General features: G+C 41.8%; 2 protein-coding genes across 3 annotated transcripts in view; both read left to right on the forward strand.

Annotated features, from left to right (window-relative positions):
• Positions 1–560: 560 nt before the first annotated feature.
• SEH1L (SEH1 like nucleoporin) lies at positions 561–11,228 on the forward strand. 2 transcript variants are annotated; one of them, XM_065753314.1, is made up of 9 exons: positions 561–693; positions 1,891–1,941; positions 2,491–2,637; positions 4,002–4,213; positions 5,155–5,253; positions 5,617–5,757; positions 6,048–6,205; positions 6,818–6,968; positions 10,464–11,228. In XM_065753314.1, the coding sequence occupies exons 1-9, from the start codon at positions 583–585 to the stop codon at positions 10,651–10,653; spliced, it is 1,260 nt and encodes a 419-aa protein (XP_065609386.1). In that variant the 5' UTR covers positions 561–582; the 3' UTR covers positions 10,654–11,228. The 2 variants fall into 2 exon arrangements, with proteins under 2 accessions (XP_065609386.1, XP_065609387.1); XM_065753315.1 differs by lacking the exon at positions 10,464–11,228 and adding an exon at positions 8,798–9,071.
• Positions 11,229–15,606: 4,378 nt separating this feature from the next.
• The window catches only part of CEP192 (centrosomal protein 192), a 55,955-nt gene continuing 52,936 nt past the window's right edge, over positions 15,607–18,625 (forward strand). Inside the window, exons 1-3 of the mRNA XM_065753599.1 lie at positions 15,607–15,881; positions 17,432–17,554; positions 18,432–18,586. Of these exons, the coding sequence (XP_065609671.1) occupies positions 15,715–15,881; positions 17,432–17,554; positions 18,432–18,586 (445 nt within the window). The 5' untranslated portion in view covers positions 15,607–15,714. The remainder of the gene's footprint in view (positions 15,882–17,431; positions 17,555–18,431; positions 18,587–18,625) is intronic.

Genomic DNA, 18,625 nt, shown 5'->3' on the forward strand with positions numbered 1-18,625 from the left:
TTAAAAAAAATAATGATTAAATAAGCATTGTTTCATTTCCCAGAATATCCAAATGCCTCTTTTTTAGACCGGAATGCATCTGCTGTATTTATGAACCTGACAGTGTTGTCCTGCTCCCACTATGGTAATATTAATGACTGATGAAATGAGGGAAAATAAAAAGAAAGTCCTCTTTTAGTTATTACCACCATTGTAATCTAATTCGTGTTTTGTTCATCTTCTTCATCAGTGACCTGGATGAAGAGATAGAGACCACCCTCAGCAAATTTGCTGGTGATACCAAGCTGGGAGGAGTGGCTGACGCACCAGAAGGCTGTGTGCCGTTCAGCGAGACCTGGGCAGACCGGAGAGTTGGGCAGGGAGGAACCTGGTAAGGTTCAACAAGGGCAAGCGTAGAGTCCTACACCTGCGGAGGAACAGCGACGTGCATCAGTACAGGCTAGGGGCTGACCTGCTGGAGAGGACCTCTGCCCAGAGGGAGCCGGGCGACCTAAGCCTCGCGCGGGGCCCCGCCCCCCGGCGGCGAGCGGGCGTGGCCGAGCAGGCGCGGCGGAGGAGCGTGGCGGCCCTGGCGGCGCCGCGATGTTCGTAGCGCGCAGCATCGCGGCGGATCACCGCGACCTCATCCACGATGTCTCCTTCGACTTCCACGGGCGGCGCATGGCCACCTGCTCCAGCGACCAGAGCGTCAAGGTGGGCGCGGCGCCGGGCGGGACGGGCGGCCGCGTGCGGCCTGCGGGAGGCGCGGCCATGCGGGCAGGGCCTGGGGCCGCCGTGCGTTGGCTGCGCCGGTCCCCGCTGCGGCCCCGGGTTCGCCTTATGCGGCCCTACGGGCGGCAGCTCCGGCCCGGGCCGCTCCTGCGGGGTGTCCCGGTGGGTCCCTGCAGGAGCAGCTGGAGCTCTGAGCTGGCACGGGGCAGAGCTGGGCTCTGCTCACGGAGATCCCCCTGCAGCACCCTACTGCCATGTGAACACAGTACACGAGCAAACAGCTTCTTCTCTCTGATCACAAACAAACCCGACAGCGACAGGAAAAAAGCAAAGCAGCCCAGCCCCTAGAAGTAAGCCAGCAGCCTTTGATCGGACCAAGTATGAAAAATTCCAAGCCTAAGAAGAAAGGCGCCGAGGTTTAGGTAGAACTTACGAACCAGACCTGTAACAACATAATTCCATTTACAGCACAGTCCTTTGTGATGCTCTTAAGAAATTTTACGGCCATGTTATATTTGATGTTGGCCTCACCCGCAGCAAATGGGCCTTAGCTGGGGAGGGGTTGTAGTGTTTCATGGCTGATAAGATTCATGGCTTTCCTTGCAGCAGGGTGATAAATTGAGAGAAAGGAGGGGTTACGTTACTTGTGTGTGGTTAATACATCAATTTAGAAATACTAGAAGCAAAAATAAGATCTTCTACCCCACTTTGAACTGCTGGATTTGTTTTCTCTGCTGCCTTGCTCTGTCTTGCAGTCACATTTGACAATCTATGTAGTTCCTCTCCAAACAGAACTGTTGTGTTCTGTCTGAGGGTGATAGCCAGGAGCCACACCAGAGTGTTGGGGCCACGTCTGAGCTTGTACCATAGTGAGGACCATGGGTCTGCTGCAGTAAAACAAAGTGATTTGCTTCTGGATATAATGTCAAAATTAAGGATTGAGCATTGCCATAATCTGGCTCCTTGTGAGTAGTACATTGTTTAAAAATGACAGACTTCATGTGATGGTGGATTTTTGTTCTCCGTACCTGTAGAAAGGATATTTTCAAAGTTTAGCGTAGTTGTGTACTGTGCCAGGCAGTTTTCCATATGAAGATGTCCAGTGGTAACTTTTTTCTGCAAATGTCTATATTTTTTGTTACTACCTACTACATACAAGTTGTTCTGATTTTTCAATAGGTCTGGGACAAAAGTGAAAATGGGGATTGGCATTGCACTGCAAGCTGGAAGGTTTGTATTAATAGTCATTACACAATGGTATTGTTATTTCTCTTTTTTTTTTTTTTTTGTAGAAATATATTTTTGCACACTGGTAGTACGTGCTTGAGGAGTTGGGAAAATTTTTGCTTTTAATTGAAAACTTCTTTGTTTGTATTTTGTTGGCTATGGGGAGAAAAATGAGAAGTCATGGCTGTTAAACATTGTAGCTGACTGCTGTGTGATTTTTTGCCCTTAACCTTTCTGAGAACTATATATGGAAACATTGTGGATCATCAGTGTAAATAACTAGTGCATTCAGCTTCTGACTTATCTTGAAGCTTGCATATAACTGGACCACAGTACAGTAATCCCTATAAAAAGGAGTGCAAGTAAAGCTTTTATATTCCCTTTGTCTAACAAAAGCAGTGTTCAGGGACCAGATATGAAAGAGGAGTTTGTGTTGAAGAAGGACAAGATAGGTAATGCTCTACACAAGCTCTGGAAAAGTTCAGAAAATCCTTCTTGATCGCTTGGAGTAACTTATTTCTCTGGACTGTAGCATTTTATATTATCTTCCAGACTCACAGCGGCTCTGTGTGGCGTGTGACATGGGCCCATCCTGAGTTTGGGCAGGTCCTGGCCTCCTGCTCTTTTGACAGAACAGCAGCTGTGTGGGAAGAAATAGTGGGAGAATCCAATGATAAACTGCGAGGTCAGAGTCACTGGGTAAGATTTTAATGTATTAATTACTGTTTTAACATGTTCCCATAAAAACACATTTGCTGTGCCCTGTTGATTTGTTTGCTTATTGTATTGGGCTGAAGCTTTAAACTCTTTGAACTCCAGAATTACACAGATGTCTGAATGTTTACTAGGCATATCTGAGTTTGCAACATATTTGCTGTTCCTGAAACAGAATGCACCCAGTTTTCTTCTCTAATATAAAGTGTCCTTGACTTTCTTGTATTTTATTAATTTGTGGCAGCGTTTCAATATAGGAGGAGTACTTTGAAGACATTTGGAGAGACAGTGAAATGGCAACATTCAGGCCAGTTAGTGTCACTAATGTTGACATTTTTAGGTGTTGCTCTGCAAACCTGCAGGTGCGAATCCCATACACAATAAAATTTCAGTTGTAGGTGTTCTGTTCTTTATTCATCTGAAACCATCTTGTGCTATTCTTTTTCCTCTTTGAAACAATAGCTCAGGTTTGGGGAATAAAGCATTTTGTTCAGAAGTAGATTTTCTGGGTAGCATTTCACAGAGGGAATTTCTATATCTAAACATTTATTTTTTTGCAGGTACTCAATCTTATAGCTCTCGGTATACTATTCCTCCATTACTGTACTCTGCCTTCGGCTATCTGCAATTTTCTACTTTCCACTAAAGCTTTCTAATGTCCAAGTGTGTGGCTGGGGAGAGTTGGGTTGTTGGGACCTGTGGCACCCAGCAGGGTGCGAGAGCTGACTTCACCTGCAGGAGGTTTTTCTGATCTATAGTTTTAAAGTCCAACTCACACTTTCTTGTCAGGAAAAGAGAAAGTTTGGAACAAAAAATGTTTACTTTTGTTCTTTTTCGCTCTAGATAATTTTCCTATCAAATGTCTGCTGTATTCTTCCATTCCCTTCTCAGAAGTACTTGTTCAGACACTTCTTTTGGGAAATGATTCCTGGTCAACTTCAGTAGCACTGAGATTAGAAGCAGTATTGTTAGGGATCACGATTAATACTGGCACCAGTATTTGTGAAGGGGACATTTTCAAAGTACCTGTGGACAATACATTTGTATACTATGCTTATGTTCCATATTTTTTTTCTGAAGTTTAATCTAAACAACTTCTGTTGCTGTCAGTACTTTGATATCACAGTGTGCGTGTCCCTACTTGAAATGGCACCAGGGCAGTAATCTGTCCTTTTTCCTAGTAAGTCAGTGTATGAAGTTATTTTAGTTCTGGATGGAAGAGAGAAATGATCCTATAGAGTGGTATTGTCAGACTTTCACTGGCTTCTGGGGAGAGGTGGAAAAAAGTCAACAAATTAGGAAATGCATTTTTGACGGAGACTTCCAAGAATTTCTGCCTTTCTTTGCAGGTAAAGAGGACCACTCTGGTAGACAGCAGGACATCTGTTACAGATGTGAAGTTTGCTCCCAAGCACATGGGTCTTATGTTAGCAACTTGTTCAGCAGATGGAGTTGTAAGGATTTATGAAGCCCCAGATGTGATGAATCTCAGTCAGTGGTCACTGCAGCATGAAATCTCATGTAAGCTAAGCTGCAGTTGCATTTCGTGGAATCCTTCAAGGTATGTTAAAAAAACTGCAGGTGTTATGACCATGTAAGCAGAGAATCTGAAGAGTTAATTCTGGAATTGTTATTTCAGGGAAGTGTCCTTCTTTGTCCTGTGAGGTTGTATTCCCAACTTAATTACAAATAATAATTAACAAGCTAAAGAACTGCAGGGTGTGTTCTTTATCCCACAAAACTTAGCTGAGAGTTTCCTGAGGAAAAGTGTTTATAAAGAGACGTTCCTATGTCTTAGCTTCAGAAAGTTGTCACAGTTGGTAATATGGACAACTCTAACAAGGATTTGCACCCTTGGCAGTGCTAGGAACTACAGGTTTTGCTAACACAAAGACTAAGGGATATATCGTTCCTTTAGTTGTATCTTCAGGGGCTCAGTGTTACATTTCATCTACTGGGAAGAAAAGAGATAATCAGAGGAATGTAACGGTTGGATTATCCCCACCCTGAAGAATACATAAGTAATCTGTCCTAAAGGTTCAGAGTACAGGCTTTATCTCTACATCACCCTAGGGAGTTGTGTCAAAAGTTGATTTAAAAACTAGTACTCGTGTATGTTTACCTTTTGTAATTGGCTTTCCAAAACCTGAATGAAATCTCCCTAGATCAGGCACTGAGAGTACTGTGTTAGATGCAGATCCTGCCATATACCTTACAGCAAATACTTCACTGCAAATGCATAAATGAATTTAATCCTGATGTCTGGGGGTGTGTGTTGTCCTGAACTTAAATTACCAAATTGTGTTCCTTAATGGTTTATCGTTGTTTGCCATATAAAGTAGACATTCAAGACAACAGAATTGAGGTAGTACTGGTAACTATGAATAATACTTAGTATTTCTTTATAGGCAATCTTTTGTTTTATTTACAGATGTGCGTCTTAAATTTTAGAAGTGACTTGTGAAATAATTAGTAACAAAATTTTTATCTTTTTTCTTCTAGCTCCAGAGCACATTCTCCAATGATAGCTGTAGGAAGTGATGACAACAGTCCAAACATATTGGCTAAAGTTCAGATTTATGAATACAATGAAAATACCAGGTATGCTGAATAACAATATGTGGGATCTTAGGATAGTTTGTAATATCCAGCCTTCTGTTTCTTTCCTGCTGTTGCTGGTGGAGAGGAGTGGGAAATAATACTCCACAGTTTTGACTCTAAGACTTGGGATGGGAGAGACACCTCATAAAGCTAATGAATGTGAGGGAAAATGGCAGGTTTTGTTAATATTGTTCTATCTCAACACAGAAATTCCAGTATTCCTACAGACATTTAAAAGGGAGAGTTACATTTATGCTTTTGCTATTTTTTGTGCTTAATTTTGCACAAGTTAGGTGTGCTTTACATAGTTTGTGACCCTGGTAATTTTAATGTCCCTGAAGGTTAATTTCTCATGCCCTACAGGAAATACGCAAAAGCAGAAGCTCTGATGACAGTCACAGATCCTGTGCACGATATTGCGTTTGCCCCAAATCTGGGAAGATCCTTTCACATCTTAGCTGTAGCAACCAAAGATGTACGAATTTTCACACTGAAACCTCTAAGGTGAGCTTAAAAGGAAGACTGGAACGTAGTTTGATATGATACGGTGCATACTGTGGAGTCTTTCTTAATAGTAGAGATGGGAAGGATGTAATTCAATTTATTTTAGTAGCCATTTTTAAGATGACAAGATTGTGAGACATCAGTTCTGTCTGAATATCTCTTTAATACTTCTAGTCTATTATGCAGCTGTTAAGTAAATTTCTTGAAGGACATGGTCCTCTTTTTGTCATCGTGTTGAAGCCAGGTCTTTGAGCAGTTGTGTGCAAAACTGTCACTTCTCTCTTTAACAGGAAAGAACTGACTTCATCAGGCGGATTAACAAAATTTGAAATTCATATTGTGGCACAGTTTGACAATCACAATTCCCAGGTGTGGCGAGTCAGCTGGAACATTACGGGCACAGTGCTGGCCTCCTCCGGCGATGACGGCTGCGTTAGGCTTTGGAAGGGTAAGAACTCTCAGGGTCTTCTGCTTGAAGTGCATCTGCTTTGTGTTATGCTGAATGTATTTGAGGAGGTGTTTTGAGGGGTAGAAGTTTTTAGATCTGTAAGTGATAGATTTTTACACTGTCATTTAAGAAAAAGGAAATAATGTGCTGGAATGTGGGAATGGTTTAGGTTTCTGTTGTCAGTGATATCTGATAAACTCAAAATTGTTTTACCAGATCACAGCTATGTAAAATTGCCACTATTTATAACTAACTGGCAGTCTGGCTTTTTTTTTTTTTCCCTTGAGGTTTTTTTTTTTTTTCTGTTTAAATTTCAAGAAGTGAAAACAAAACTCAGTGGAGTTTCCTCATCCATTCTCAGTAGTTTCTCAGTTACCTTTTAATTAAGGAAAAAGCAAACTTGTACTGACTGAACGAAATGGAGGTGTAAATAATGGCTGGGCAGAGAATGCCAAGCAGCTAAAGGACCACTCACCTGTTCAGAATACCTATGTTGGTGCTGAAGTACAATTCTAATTCACACCAAATGCATGGCAGTTGAAATATCCTAACAGTACCAAAAGCTAGCTTTCAGAATCCAAACTAATAGTTTCCATTTGCATTCTTTTGCAGCTAATTACATGGACAACTGGAAGTGTACTGGTATACTGAAAGGTAACGGGAGCCCGGTCAATGGTAGTTCCCAGCAGGGAATTTTTAACGCCTCTCTAGGTTCAGCCAATACAAGCCTACAGAATTCACTAAATGGATCATCTGCCAGCAGGTAGGCTAACTGGGAAAGAGACTGGATCTCAGTAAACACTTATCTGAATCTGCTTAATTCTTAAGTTCACTTAGGTGTCATGTTTTTACTCCAAGAAGCTATTTTGGCCTTGCTTGGTGTCTCTTATGCTAGTAGTAAGAGGAATTACTTTGTACAAGCAAGGAATTACTTTTTGACAAGCAATGGAAGCAATTGTTGTCACTTTTAGTCTTCTTACATTCTTAAAAAAAAAAAAAAACCTTCCTTCAATAGTTTTGAAGCAGGAGAAAATTGGTCATACTGCTTCATAACTGCCATTTAGATGCATATATGAAAATTAAGCAACAATACCAGCAACAAATTCTGTTTTTGACTGGGATAATATAGCAGACAGGAAGCAGGAAAAGGCTTCAACAGTCATAGACTGGTGTTTGTTTCTTTTACGTAAATTTTTGCAGGTGTAACATCAACTGAGTAAAATGTTGGGTTTTCTTAATTCCTTATTCATATAGAATTTCTAACTGCTTTCTATGTTATATTTTTCTTCTTTAATAATTGCTACTAAATAGGTAAATCAATCTGCATTAACCAAAACCAGTTTTTAATTTGTGTACACTAAACTCTAGAAATTACTGGGTCCTGCATTTGTAAGGTGGAGTAAGTACAGTGCTTTACAGGATGTGTGCTATATAAGGGCTTGCTGTGGCCAAATTCCACAGCAGAAACTTCCAGGTTCTTTGGCCTCTTTTGTTTATTTTTCCCCAGATGCCTTCATTTCCATCCATGTATAGCCACCAATACAAATATTTTAATTTAAAATACTCATCTATAAAGTACTAGGATAGGTTTTGGATTGTTTTTGTTCCCCCTTCTACCAGCCCCAGGCAGTTCTGGCAATTCAGAATGGCAATTCTGGCCTCCAGATCCCTAGCTCCATTGAAGAGAGAAAGGCATTCACATTTCCTCACGAGATAAGCAGAAAGCAAGAGGTGGTTATGGGCCAAGCTTCCCAAAAGAAAAGAGGCCAAAATTATATTGGTCATCTAGTTCCAAGTGCTACTTATTGTGTAGCAAAAATTGCTGGAATGATTCCTGTCTTGGACATGGGATATCGAAAGCTATGTAGCTGTAGGTTGTTTGGGCTCCTGCAGGAAGGAGATACAGGCCTTTTTATACCTCTTCAGCTTAGGGGGTGGATCCATAATCTCCTTATCTAAGGCGTGCTGCCAGAAAAACAACCCTAACCCACCCCAGTGGTGGTGGTTCTCTGCTTTACGTTGGAAGTAAGCCGTCATGAAACTGAAACTTGTAGTGTTATTTCAGATTTCCTCCATTGTCCTATGTTTTGAAAGTTAGATATTGGGACTCACTTTTGGTTACAGAATTAAGTCTATGGCTGTGCAGTTTAAGAATACGTCATAGGATGGGACATACTCATATTACGGTGCACCTAACATGTTTTCTGTTGTAATCATGTTGGCATGAACTACATAAATATAGCTGCTAACTTTTTTTTTAGCCATTAACATTTGTAATGAAGATTCATTTACTGACATCTGACTAAATTGGTATGCTACACAATCCACTTTGTCTGTAACGCAAATGTGATGTTTTGGTGTTCGTACGTTTAAGCACATAAAATAGCTAAGGCTTAGGCACGCCTGGGTCTCTGGAAAACTGCTAAGACACAGTCACTAAAGTGGGTTCTCAGCCAAAATAGTTTTGAAATAGATGATACAGATTGTTGGAAAGGAGTCGGTAGGGTGATATTGTTGTGCTGATATAATTATATATGTCTGGATATGTGATACAATTTCCCTTCTCCATCTGTATTATGTCCTTTTTAACAGAAAGCAGAGCTGATACCAAGCTAACTGGAGTAACTTTGATGTTTTGCTGCTTGTTGCATGCACACAGGAATGGAAAATGAACTCCTTTTTCCCCTCCCCAACGCCGTTTGACCTCTCCCAAGACACCAGCAGCCTGCTAACTACTAAACGCTATTCAAAAAACCTTTTTAAGCCACGTTGTGTACTTCTTTTGTACTAGGCCGCACAGTTTGATACTGTTGAAATTCCTGAAAGAAAAATGCTAGGAGAGGCTTTTTGCTTAAAACAACAACAACAACAACAAACTAAATCAAAACAAAATCTTCCATCAGAATGGTTACTTAAAAAACCTTGTCAAATTAGTTAGTTCTTGAATGAACCAGAGTCTTGTCCTTGGTTGGGATGGGAGGAGGGGAGTGACCATTAAAAGGACTTTCATTAAAATGGTTTTGATAACTGCTGTGTTTTACATTTCATAGTGTTTAACACTTGACTGAGATTCCTTAACATCACAAGTTTGTAACTGCTTTGTAACATATGCAACTGTTTTAAAGGAATAAGCAACTTGTGCTTTGACAATTGTACAGACGGTAGCTTTTGATAGTTTGCTATTGCTTCGTTTATAACATAGTATGACTTAAAATATTTGTTTTGTAAGTACTGTCGAGCTTTCCTTATCCTAACTGGGACACGTACATTTTTCTGATGTGTTTGTATGTTTCTGTGGCAATGATTCCATGGAGTAACTACAGTTCTGAGCATACTATCCTAAAAATTGCAAAGGGTTGAGCCATATGAAAGTTGAAACCAAAATGCAGCATGTTGTGGATTGTCCGTAATTTCACTAAGTGTATAGCTGTTCTCTTAGGGAAGTCCACAGAACTGTGAACAATATAGAAAAGATCTGTAGGTATCTGATGTAGTTATACTAAAACACACGAGTATTACGGGTAAGTTCTAATAAAAACGGCAGAAAAATGACATGCAGTGGTGTAATTCTGAGTTCTGGATTCTCCAGGAAACTTAAATTTAACCTGAGTATTTTGCAGAAATACATAAATACACACAAAGATTGTACTTCACTGAAAGCAGTTCTCCTCTGTAAATGTATACTATTAAATCTAAACTATTGTAAAAGCTATATGATGTTTTTATGTCTATTCTGGAAGTCCCATGAAGTTCATCTGAAATAGATCCATACACAGAAAATGTACTTACATGATTTTTAATGTGTAACTTGTGTCGCAAATGAAGCGTTGCTGAAAGCTGTTAACAGCTTACAGGCATTCTGGGTGAGGGAAAGCATGTTCATAGCTGTGTTATTGAATTCTTTTGATTTCCAAAGCAGTTTATTCATTTTGTAAAACGTGTACGAGAATTATTATTACAATATTCTTTCTATTGAGTTTCAGGGGAAAAAGACTGTACTTTTTTTTCCTTGAAGAACAGTTTCCAGATTTGTCTTGTTTTGAATTATAAGCCTTGATTTCTGCTGTTATGTTCTATTGGTTTTGGCATGGATATACTAAAGCTTTTTTTTTTATTGTTTTCCAGCATGTCTTTTCTCCCCTTTGGTTCTCCTTGTATTTACTGCCTTTCTCTTTTTTTCTTGTTTTTTTGTTTTGTTTTGTTTTTTGTTTTGTTTTGTTTTTGTTTTGGTGTTTTGTTCCTGTCTTAATTGTTTCAGGTATTTCTTTCCCCCTCTGGATTCCCCACGGGCTGGATCGAGATGGTCCAGTCATGCCCAGCTCCTTCCTCCTCCTCCTCTGATAGAGCACTCTTGCGATGCTGACACTGCCAACCTCCAGTATCCTCACCCTCGCAGACGATGTGTATCTCGGCCTCTTAATCTGTTACCTGAGAATGAAGGGGTTTAAACGCGTTACTTTTAATAAACGTTAAAGGGCCTTATCCTGATGTTTGTGAATGCTTCCATTTCTGGCTGCTTTTGAGTTCCTTCTCTCCTACAGAAGATTTAAAAAAATAAAGGGGGGTCTTTATGCATGTTTTTCAAAACGAACTGCAATATTTGGAACAGTTATTTGTGCGCATCAAAGGAACGTGTTAATCTGTAGCCCTTGAACTGTGATAATACATGCAAACGTGAACCACAGGCTGTGTATGGAGTAGCCAACTTCAAAGTGCCTGCCTTATTTTTTCTTTTTTTTTTTTCTTTTTGGAATCAGTTTATCGTGGTCTTGAATTTTTTCTTTTATATATTGCACTGAGAAATGTGAAATGCATTCTCAAAATTCTCCATACCTTCCAGAAGTTGTTGAATAGCTAAAGGATGTGTTGGATCAACTCATAAAAGAAACAAAGCCATTCCTGTGTATACTGCAGCAAAATGCGATCTGGAATGTTTGGTTACTTTAAAAAAAAATTCCATCTTGCTATATAAATTTTTAAATTTTATAATTGTGGTTGGCTAATAAACTTATTTTGAAAGGTGTTAGTATGTTTTTTCTTGCAGTGATGAGAGCTATTTTGTAACCGGTGCAAGATTTTGGATTCTGATGTCCATTCTCCTGTTTTTGGAATTAGGAAACCGTGTCCTTCTGGATGCAGAGATGGGTATCGTGTTTTTCTGCTGTATATTGTGCTCATTGATGTTTCTTATGGACCTGTTGGCGATGCAGAGACGGATGTAGTTGTCAGCTTTCAATTGCAGCAGCCTCAGATTTCCAGGGATTGAGTAGTTCACTTAGGACACTGAAGAAACAGTTAAAGCCTCCTTTTTGAAGGGTCAGCATGCTGGCATTGACTTGGGGCTGACTGGTGTGAGGCAGCAGGAGGATAAAGCAGGACGATTACTGCATGGTATTTCTATGTTGTACTGCAGGGGGGGGACTCGTTCAGCAGATTGTACGGGAGGAGGGATAAATGAGCTCTGCACCACATAAGCCTAAAGTAACAGTGTATTCCCTGGCAGCTCTTGCTCTTGGTGTTACCATATGCTTCAGGATGGGCTTTTGGAACTTTGCAGACTAGATGACTTACATAAGGTAACAAGAGGGTAACCTGCATTCTTCAGAATTTCCTCTGGATTTCCCTTGTATTCTAAAAGCTGTATTTACTCATAAGACCTTCAAATATTCTGCTCAGATCCATCACATTTCTCTCTTGATTGTCTCTGATGAATCTAGTTAAAATTCACTGACAACTGCAAGAGGTAGCTATACTGTGATGAAGTGCTTGCCTACAGAGCAAGGTAGGCTGACAAAAGGTTTCAGCCAACAGGAATAGAACTGGAAAAAAGGGGAGATGTATGGTCAACAGAATGGATAATACTAAATAGTATTGTATTTGAGATATTTTACAGATGGCATAATTTGAAAGATTATCACAATGGAAAGAGACAATCAAAATTAAAGGAAAACGCCTCCATCCTGGGCTCACAATAGAAAACTCCAAAGGAGCAATCTCCAACAAGAGATCCTTCCCTGGTGGTGGTCAGCCCTTAAATGGGGTCTGGGAGAGGTGGAGCCAGACTCCACCCCTTCTGGTCACACAGGTGTATTGCCTTCATCTGTGTTCCTGCAGCTGATTCATGCATACCTCAGGTGATCAATCAGTGGTTCAGGCCATGATTCAACAGTTCCCATACAGGAGGTTTATAAAGAAGTTATTATTTTTTTCTTGAGACCATAGTGTACTTTGTGTGGTAAACAACAGTAATGTTATGTGATTAAAAGTAAGACGGAAAATTAGGATATTAAATAATAATATCCCTCTGCACAGGAATGAGTTGTATGAATTTAAAAACAAAAACAATAAAGCTCCTATACTAGACTGGAAATGATTCCTAAAGCAGAAGAAACTGTCTGGATATGCAAACAGCAAAATATAATTTTGAAGGTTTAAGCTGTTTGTAGAATTTCTCTTGCCCCTTTAAGAAGTCACATCCTTTAATGTAGCAATTAAACTGTTCTTCACTGCAAACAATGCTCCTTTCTAAGCAACCATCATTAAAAACAAAGTTGCAGTTTCTGTATATATATTTTTATTGCTAATTCAGGATGCTAATGGTAGCACCTGTAAAGGCAAGCTGGCTGCAATGGCAAAATGCTGACAGAAAACACTGACAGAAAACAGTGACAGATGAAAACACCTGCTGGCCTGGGGACAAGGCCTGAGAACCAGAAGCACCCTAAAGAAATGCATTGGAGATCTTGAGAACTTGGAGACATCCTAGAGACATCCTCCATAAGGGCAAAATCAAGGAACTGCAACAGGATCTTATCAACTGGAAAGATGAGAAATAGCCTGATAAAAGGGGGGAAACATCCTGAGAAGTGGCAACTGTCATTGGCTGTTTTTGCTGAAAGAACATAAGAGTAGCCTGGGAAAGTAAAATTTTTGTCTGCACAGGAAATGTGGCAGTCCCTTAGCTGTCCCAGGTGAAAAATAGAAATGAGCAGCATCTGTTAGCTGCTCCAAGCAATGGTGTCCTATGCCTTCTTATGTCTTTGTGAAAATGACTGGTTTTCTATCCTGAATGGACCTTTTCTTTTCTATCTGGGGACTTCCCATGCACAAGTTGTTTTTTTTGTTTTTTTTGTTTTTTTTCCTACAGGATTTGCTAAACATACTGGATGCTCACTGTGGACCCCTGTCTGATTCCAAGCTGGCTCCATGGTCTGTGATGCAAGTCATCTTTGAAGTGAGCCTCTTGTGTATTGGTCCCACACCTGGGATTGATTTAGTAAGTGCTTCATAAGGTGACATTTTCTAAATTAATGGATGTGTATATATGTAGTAACCTGTATGATATTTATAATTACTTGCTGATGTTCCTGATTGCTGTTGTACTATTAATGTATTTATGCTTAATTTTCTGGTAATAATTTGTAATAACTTGATATACTATTAATTATAAGTACACGTGCTACTGGTGATTGGTAGCTATATATGTAAAGGGAAAAAAAAAAAGGAAAGGAATTAAAGCCTCCATGTCCTTGTGCATTATGAAATTTTACAAACCTGCTGTCAAGATGCTCAGGAACTCACAGGCTAAGTAACCGTTTAGTTCATGACACATAGGCACATTATTTACCTGTGCTAAATATGTGTTATTGCTAGATGCCCTGATTAATTGCAGTCACCCTCTCACTGATAGGAAAATGCTGTTCATGTTTTTAGTGCAAATGTATCGTGTTTCCACTGGTCTGGCCAAGTATTTTGACTTCAGCAGCTGAACTCTTCCTGTTTTGTGGCTGATTTCTTTCCATTGTTTGCCATTTTGCACAGATGTCTCCCCAAACAAGGATCTTTTCTTCCACACCCTTGACTTCCAGATCTCCTTTCACTAATTTCTTTATTCACCTCATCCTTCCATGACTCAAAATTATGAACTGTGCTTACATGCAGGACCTGGTACCTCAAATAGCAGAACCCCCAGGATGGAGATCCTTACCCTGCATGTTTTTTTTTTTGTGTGCTTGCAGCACAATTCAGCCTCAACTTCCAGGAGTGTAAGTTCTAGGTCTCTGTTGCTTTAACATAGTAGGCTGGAGATGTTTCTTTTATTGTCATTGTTTTGATTGTTTTGAAGTTATCTGAGCACAGTATGAAATCTTGGTGCTGCTGAGTGTGTGGTTATCCAGAGCACAAGTCTTATGGGGAGTGATTGAGGGAGCTGGGATTGATAATCTGGAGAAGAGGAGGCTCAGGGGAGATCTTACACCTCTCTACAACAACCTGAAAGGAGGTTGTGGTGAGGTGGAGGTTGACCTCTTCTCCTGCCTAAGTAGCAATAGGATGAGAGGGAATGGCCTCAAGTTATACCAGAAGTTCAGGTTGGATATTAGGGAGAATTTCTGCTCAGGAGTGGTGAGGCAGTGGCACAGGCTGCCCAGGGAGGTGGTGGAGTCACCATCCTTGGAGGTGGTCAAGAACAGTGTGGGTGTGGCACTGAGGGACGTGGTCACTGAGCACGGTGTGACGTGCTGATGGTTGGACTGGATGGCCTTAGTGGTCTTTTCCAACCTTAATGATTCTATGAATCTATTATAAATGAAACCCTCCCCGGACTGCGCGGAACCTGCTTACTACCCCGTACGTCATTACAACAAAGCGCCTCACACAGCAACAGTACGGCAGGAAAAGTTTCCAAACACGCTAACAGCACCGAGGGGCCCCGGCTGTAGGAGCAGCTCCCGCCTAACCGCCGCGCAGCCCTCGCCCAATCAGCGCTCCCGCTTCCAAACTTCTACTTTCTGGAGCTCCCCGCCCGCCAATCGTCGCCTCTCAACTGCCGCTCGGCCCGCCCGCCCCCACCCATTGGCTGGCGGTGGGGCGGGGCGAAGCGCGCGCGCGGGCTTCCCGCCAGGGGTTAGTGGGGGTCTGCTCCCACTGCGCCTCAGGTGAGCTGGGGGCAGCTTCCCCGCCCGCCGGGGGGCGCTGTGGCGCGGCGGTTTGAAGCTGTGGCGGTTGGGTTCCCCTGCCCGGTCCATCCGCTTCGGGGAAGGGGGTCCCGGCCTACGGGGTGGTGAGCGTGGGGGGCCCGCAGGGTGCGGCTCGGGGCGGGCCCGGGCGGTGGGAGCTCGTGCCGAGCGCTGAGAGCGCCGGGTCGGGGCCTCCCGCCTCGAGCGGCGGCCGCGGATGATCGCGTCATGGAGTTCGCAGCTCCCCAGGTGACGGCGGCCTCGCTCCGGGCGACTCTGCGGGCTAAATATAGGCTGGCACCCCGAGCGGCGACGGCGCTGCGGCCGCCGGGGAACGGGTCTTCCTGGGGAGCCCGAGGAGGCGGTGATAAAAGCGCCCGTAACGTCCGGGGCTGAGGGAATCGCGGGGAAGCGTTAAACGCGTGTGTGGGCCGAGAGGGTCGGTCGCCGAGCGGTTGCTGGGGCTTATAGGGAACTGCGTGTTGTGTTCTTCCGTCCAGATGCTGCTGGACCGCGTCTGTCTGTTCCCAGCGGGGTGTTGATGTTGGCAGGATGGACGCCTTCAGAAACATCGCCGATGAGACGTTTCCCAGCTTCCTGGGCCGTTCACTGGATAGCAGTGTCGGTGCCCTCCTGGAAAACGTCACCCTTTCCTCCAACCTCGGCTTACCTGTTGCAGCTTCGACTGTTGCTAAGAGCAAAGTGGGCCCTGACAGCAGGTGAGGCCCTCTGTTAATTCTACTTAGCGATTCTACTTAATAATCTTACCAGCTGTCTGGTTTGATCCGTTTAATTTGGAAAAGTTATCCATTAATATTCAGTAGATGATTAAACTGCTCCCTAATCAATTGCGTTTGGCTGTATTAACAATGAGAAATCTAGAGGAGGCTCATAATGTAGTTAACGTTTCATTAAAGTAATTGTTTGCAAGAGTAATTTATATTTGAGAATAAGAAGATAACGATTGAGTTTAATTTCATTCTTACCTTAGTATGCTCTAGCCATGCAGATAGTACCCATATTTTTACAATATACTACGTTAACCTACCTAAATCTCACATTTTAGAAAGGGTAATGTGAGTGCAATGGGCACCAATTAAATTTTAATACAGTGTATAATGACTTGTTACTGCTGGTACCAATCCTTGTTGAACAACTGAAACCTTCGTTTGCATTGCTGCTGTCCTCTGTGACTTCATGTGCAGTAAGGTCAGACTGTTAGGGCCTGTCTTCAGAAGCATGCATTCCAAATATGGCAGTAGCCACAGAAAATAAGAATATGTTATTTCTCTGAAGGACTTTAAGAGAAGGAGGCTCAGGGGAGACCTTATTGCTCTCTACAACTTATAACTTCCAGAAAGGACATTGTGGGGGTTGGCCTCTCCCCCCATGTAACAGTAGTAAGAGGAGATGGAATGGTCTGAAGTTGCACCAGGGGAGGTTCAGGCTGGATGTTAGGGAAAATTTCTTCTCAGAAAGACTGGTGAGGCAGTGGCACAGGCTGCACAGGGAGGTGGTGGGGTTACCACCCCTGGAGGCAGTCAAGAACCATGTGAGTTGGTCTGGAGCACAAGTCTTATGAGGAGCGGCTGAGGGAGCTGGGATTGTTTAGTCTGGAGAAGAGGAGGCTCAGAGGAGACCTTATTGCACTCTACCACTTCCTGAAGGGGGGTTGTGGTGAGGAGGGGGTGGGCCTCTTCTCCCTGATAAATAATGACAGGACGAGAGGGAATGGCCACAAGTTGCGCCGGGGAAGATTTAGATTAGACTGAGGAAACTTTTTTTTTCTGAAAGAGTGGTCAGGCACTGGAATGGCCTGCCTAGGGAGGTGGTTGAGGCACCATCCCTAGCGCTGTTCAAGAAGCGTTTAGATGAGGTGCTAAGGGATTTGATTTAGTAGTTGGGTAGGGATAGTGATAGGAGGATGATCTAGATGATCTTGTAGGTCCTTTCCAACCTTATGAACCTATGAGTGGGGCACTGAGGGACATGATTAGTGGGCATGGTGGTGCTGATTGTGATTGGCCTGGATGACCTTAGTGGTCTTTTCCAACGTTAATGATTCTGTGATCCTGTTTTCAGAAGATTGGAGAATGTTCTGGGTACAAATGCATGCCTTTCAATATGGATTTGAATAGTTGTGCATCTTCTAGCCAATAATCCAACGCATGGGGCATTGTGATTGCCAAGGAACTGGCAAAAATTGTATTTGATTACAAAGTAGAGATGCTTAACAGAACAATTGTGTTTTCTCTCCCCACCCTTACAGGCTTTCTGATATCCGGGCATCTTATTTAGAAGAAGAGAAGCACCCACCTCCATCCCAATCTCACAGTAGTCAGTTGGATCCTGAGCCGATGGGGAGATTTGCCTTCAGCTTTCATGATGACATGTGAGTGAGGCTGTTAAATCAATTTTTTCCTAAAATGCATGTGTCAATGTAGCATCTAGATTTGTATATGCTATGAGCTACTCATGGAATGTGTTTTGGTTTTGAAAATAGAACTGTCAGCCATAAAAATGAAATTGAATTGGGTCTCTGATAGTAATGTTACCCTCCTGCCAAACATCTCATACTCTGTGTTTTAGAATTTCAGATTTAAATAAAGCTAATGTATAACATAGAAATGTTTCATTTCATTCAGTGTGGAAACGTTAATATCTTATGATTAGCCTGGTAAGCTAATAGTGTATGCATTTATGAGAAGTGAAAAGTAAGTATTGAGCTAAATTAGTGAAATTCTGTATAGTTCAGTTCAATGACAGCTTTTGTAATATCTTGTTCATTTTATTTCAGCTCCAATTTAACGTTACAAGCAGCCTGCTGGTATCTATGAGTTCAGGGAAATCTTGTTTAGTGTTTGTTTGACTTGCTGTCAGTTGGACTGTGGAATTTTCCAGCAGGAACCTCTTCTTGTTAGACTTTCTTAAGACTTTCTCTTACTTAAATAATGCGAAGGAGAAGAAGAATGGGGAACAAAATGAAACAAAAAAAATTTGGAGGGGGGGAGAGAGATATATATATTAGCATTAAGTTGCTCTAAGTGCTTCTCTGGAACATTTTGGTTATGAAACAGCAGCTGTTGTAATCTTGATAATATTACTCTTGATACGTGTGAGTAGAATTTGTTAATGGGAACAACTGACTTTGTAGGGATTAAGGTGTGAAAATTAGAAGGCTTGTCAAGTCTTTATGTAGAGAGATATTGTATACTAATGTCGATTATATATAATTATACTATTTTAAATAGAAATAATTCTCTTTTTAGGGAAGTTACTGCACAGGTTAAAGAACCTCAACATACTATTGCTAGTCTGAAAGAATCCCACTCGTTGCACAGAGATCAAGACTGGAATGTCATTGGGCATTCAGATCACAGTCAAGGTACCTTACTTGAGGTATTACCGCTTGAACGATTGGAAGGTATTAAACTTTGAGAAAAATTAACATACTTGCTGTCAG

The sequence above is a fragment of the Cyrtonyx montezumae genome, unplaced genomic scaffold (genome assembly GCF_038088225.1).
Source record: "Cyrtonyx montezumae isolate F1298 unplaced genomic scaffold, pur_monq_1.0 scaffold_8, whole genome shotgun sequence".
In the NCBI taxonomy this organism is placed as follows: Eukaryota; Metazoa; Chordata; class Aves; order Galliformes; family Odontophoridae; genus Cyrtonyx; species Cyrtonyx montezumae.

Bases quoted from the DNA above. Each gene is read 5' to 3' on its own strand.
- SEH1L (XM_065753314.1), top strand. From the start codon at position 583: ATGTTCGTAGCGCGCAGCATCGCGGCGGATCACCGCGACCTCATCCAC. The intron at 2,638-4,001 runs GTAAGATTTTAA...CTTTCTTTGCAG, and splicing joins TGCGAGGTCAGAGTCACTGG to GTAAAGAGGACCACTCTGGT. The intron at 6,969-10,463 runs GTAGGCTAACTG...TAATTGTTTCAG, and splicing joins AATGGATCATCTGCCAGCAG to GTATTTCTTTCCCCCTCTGG.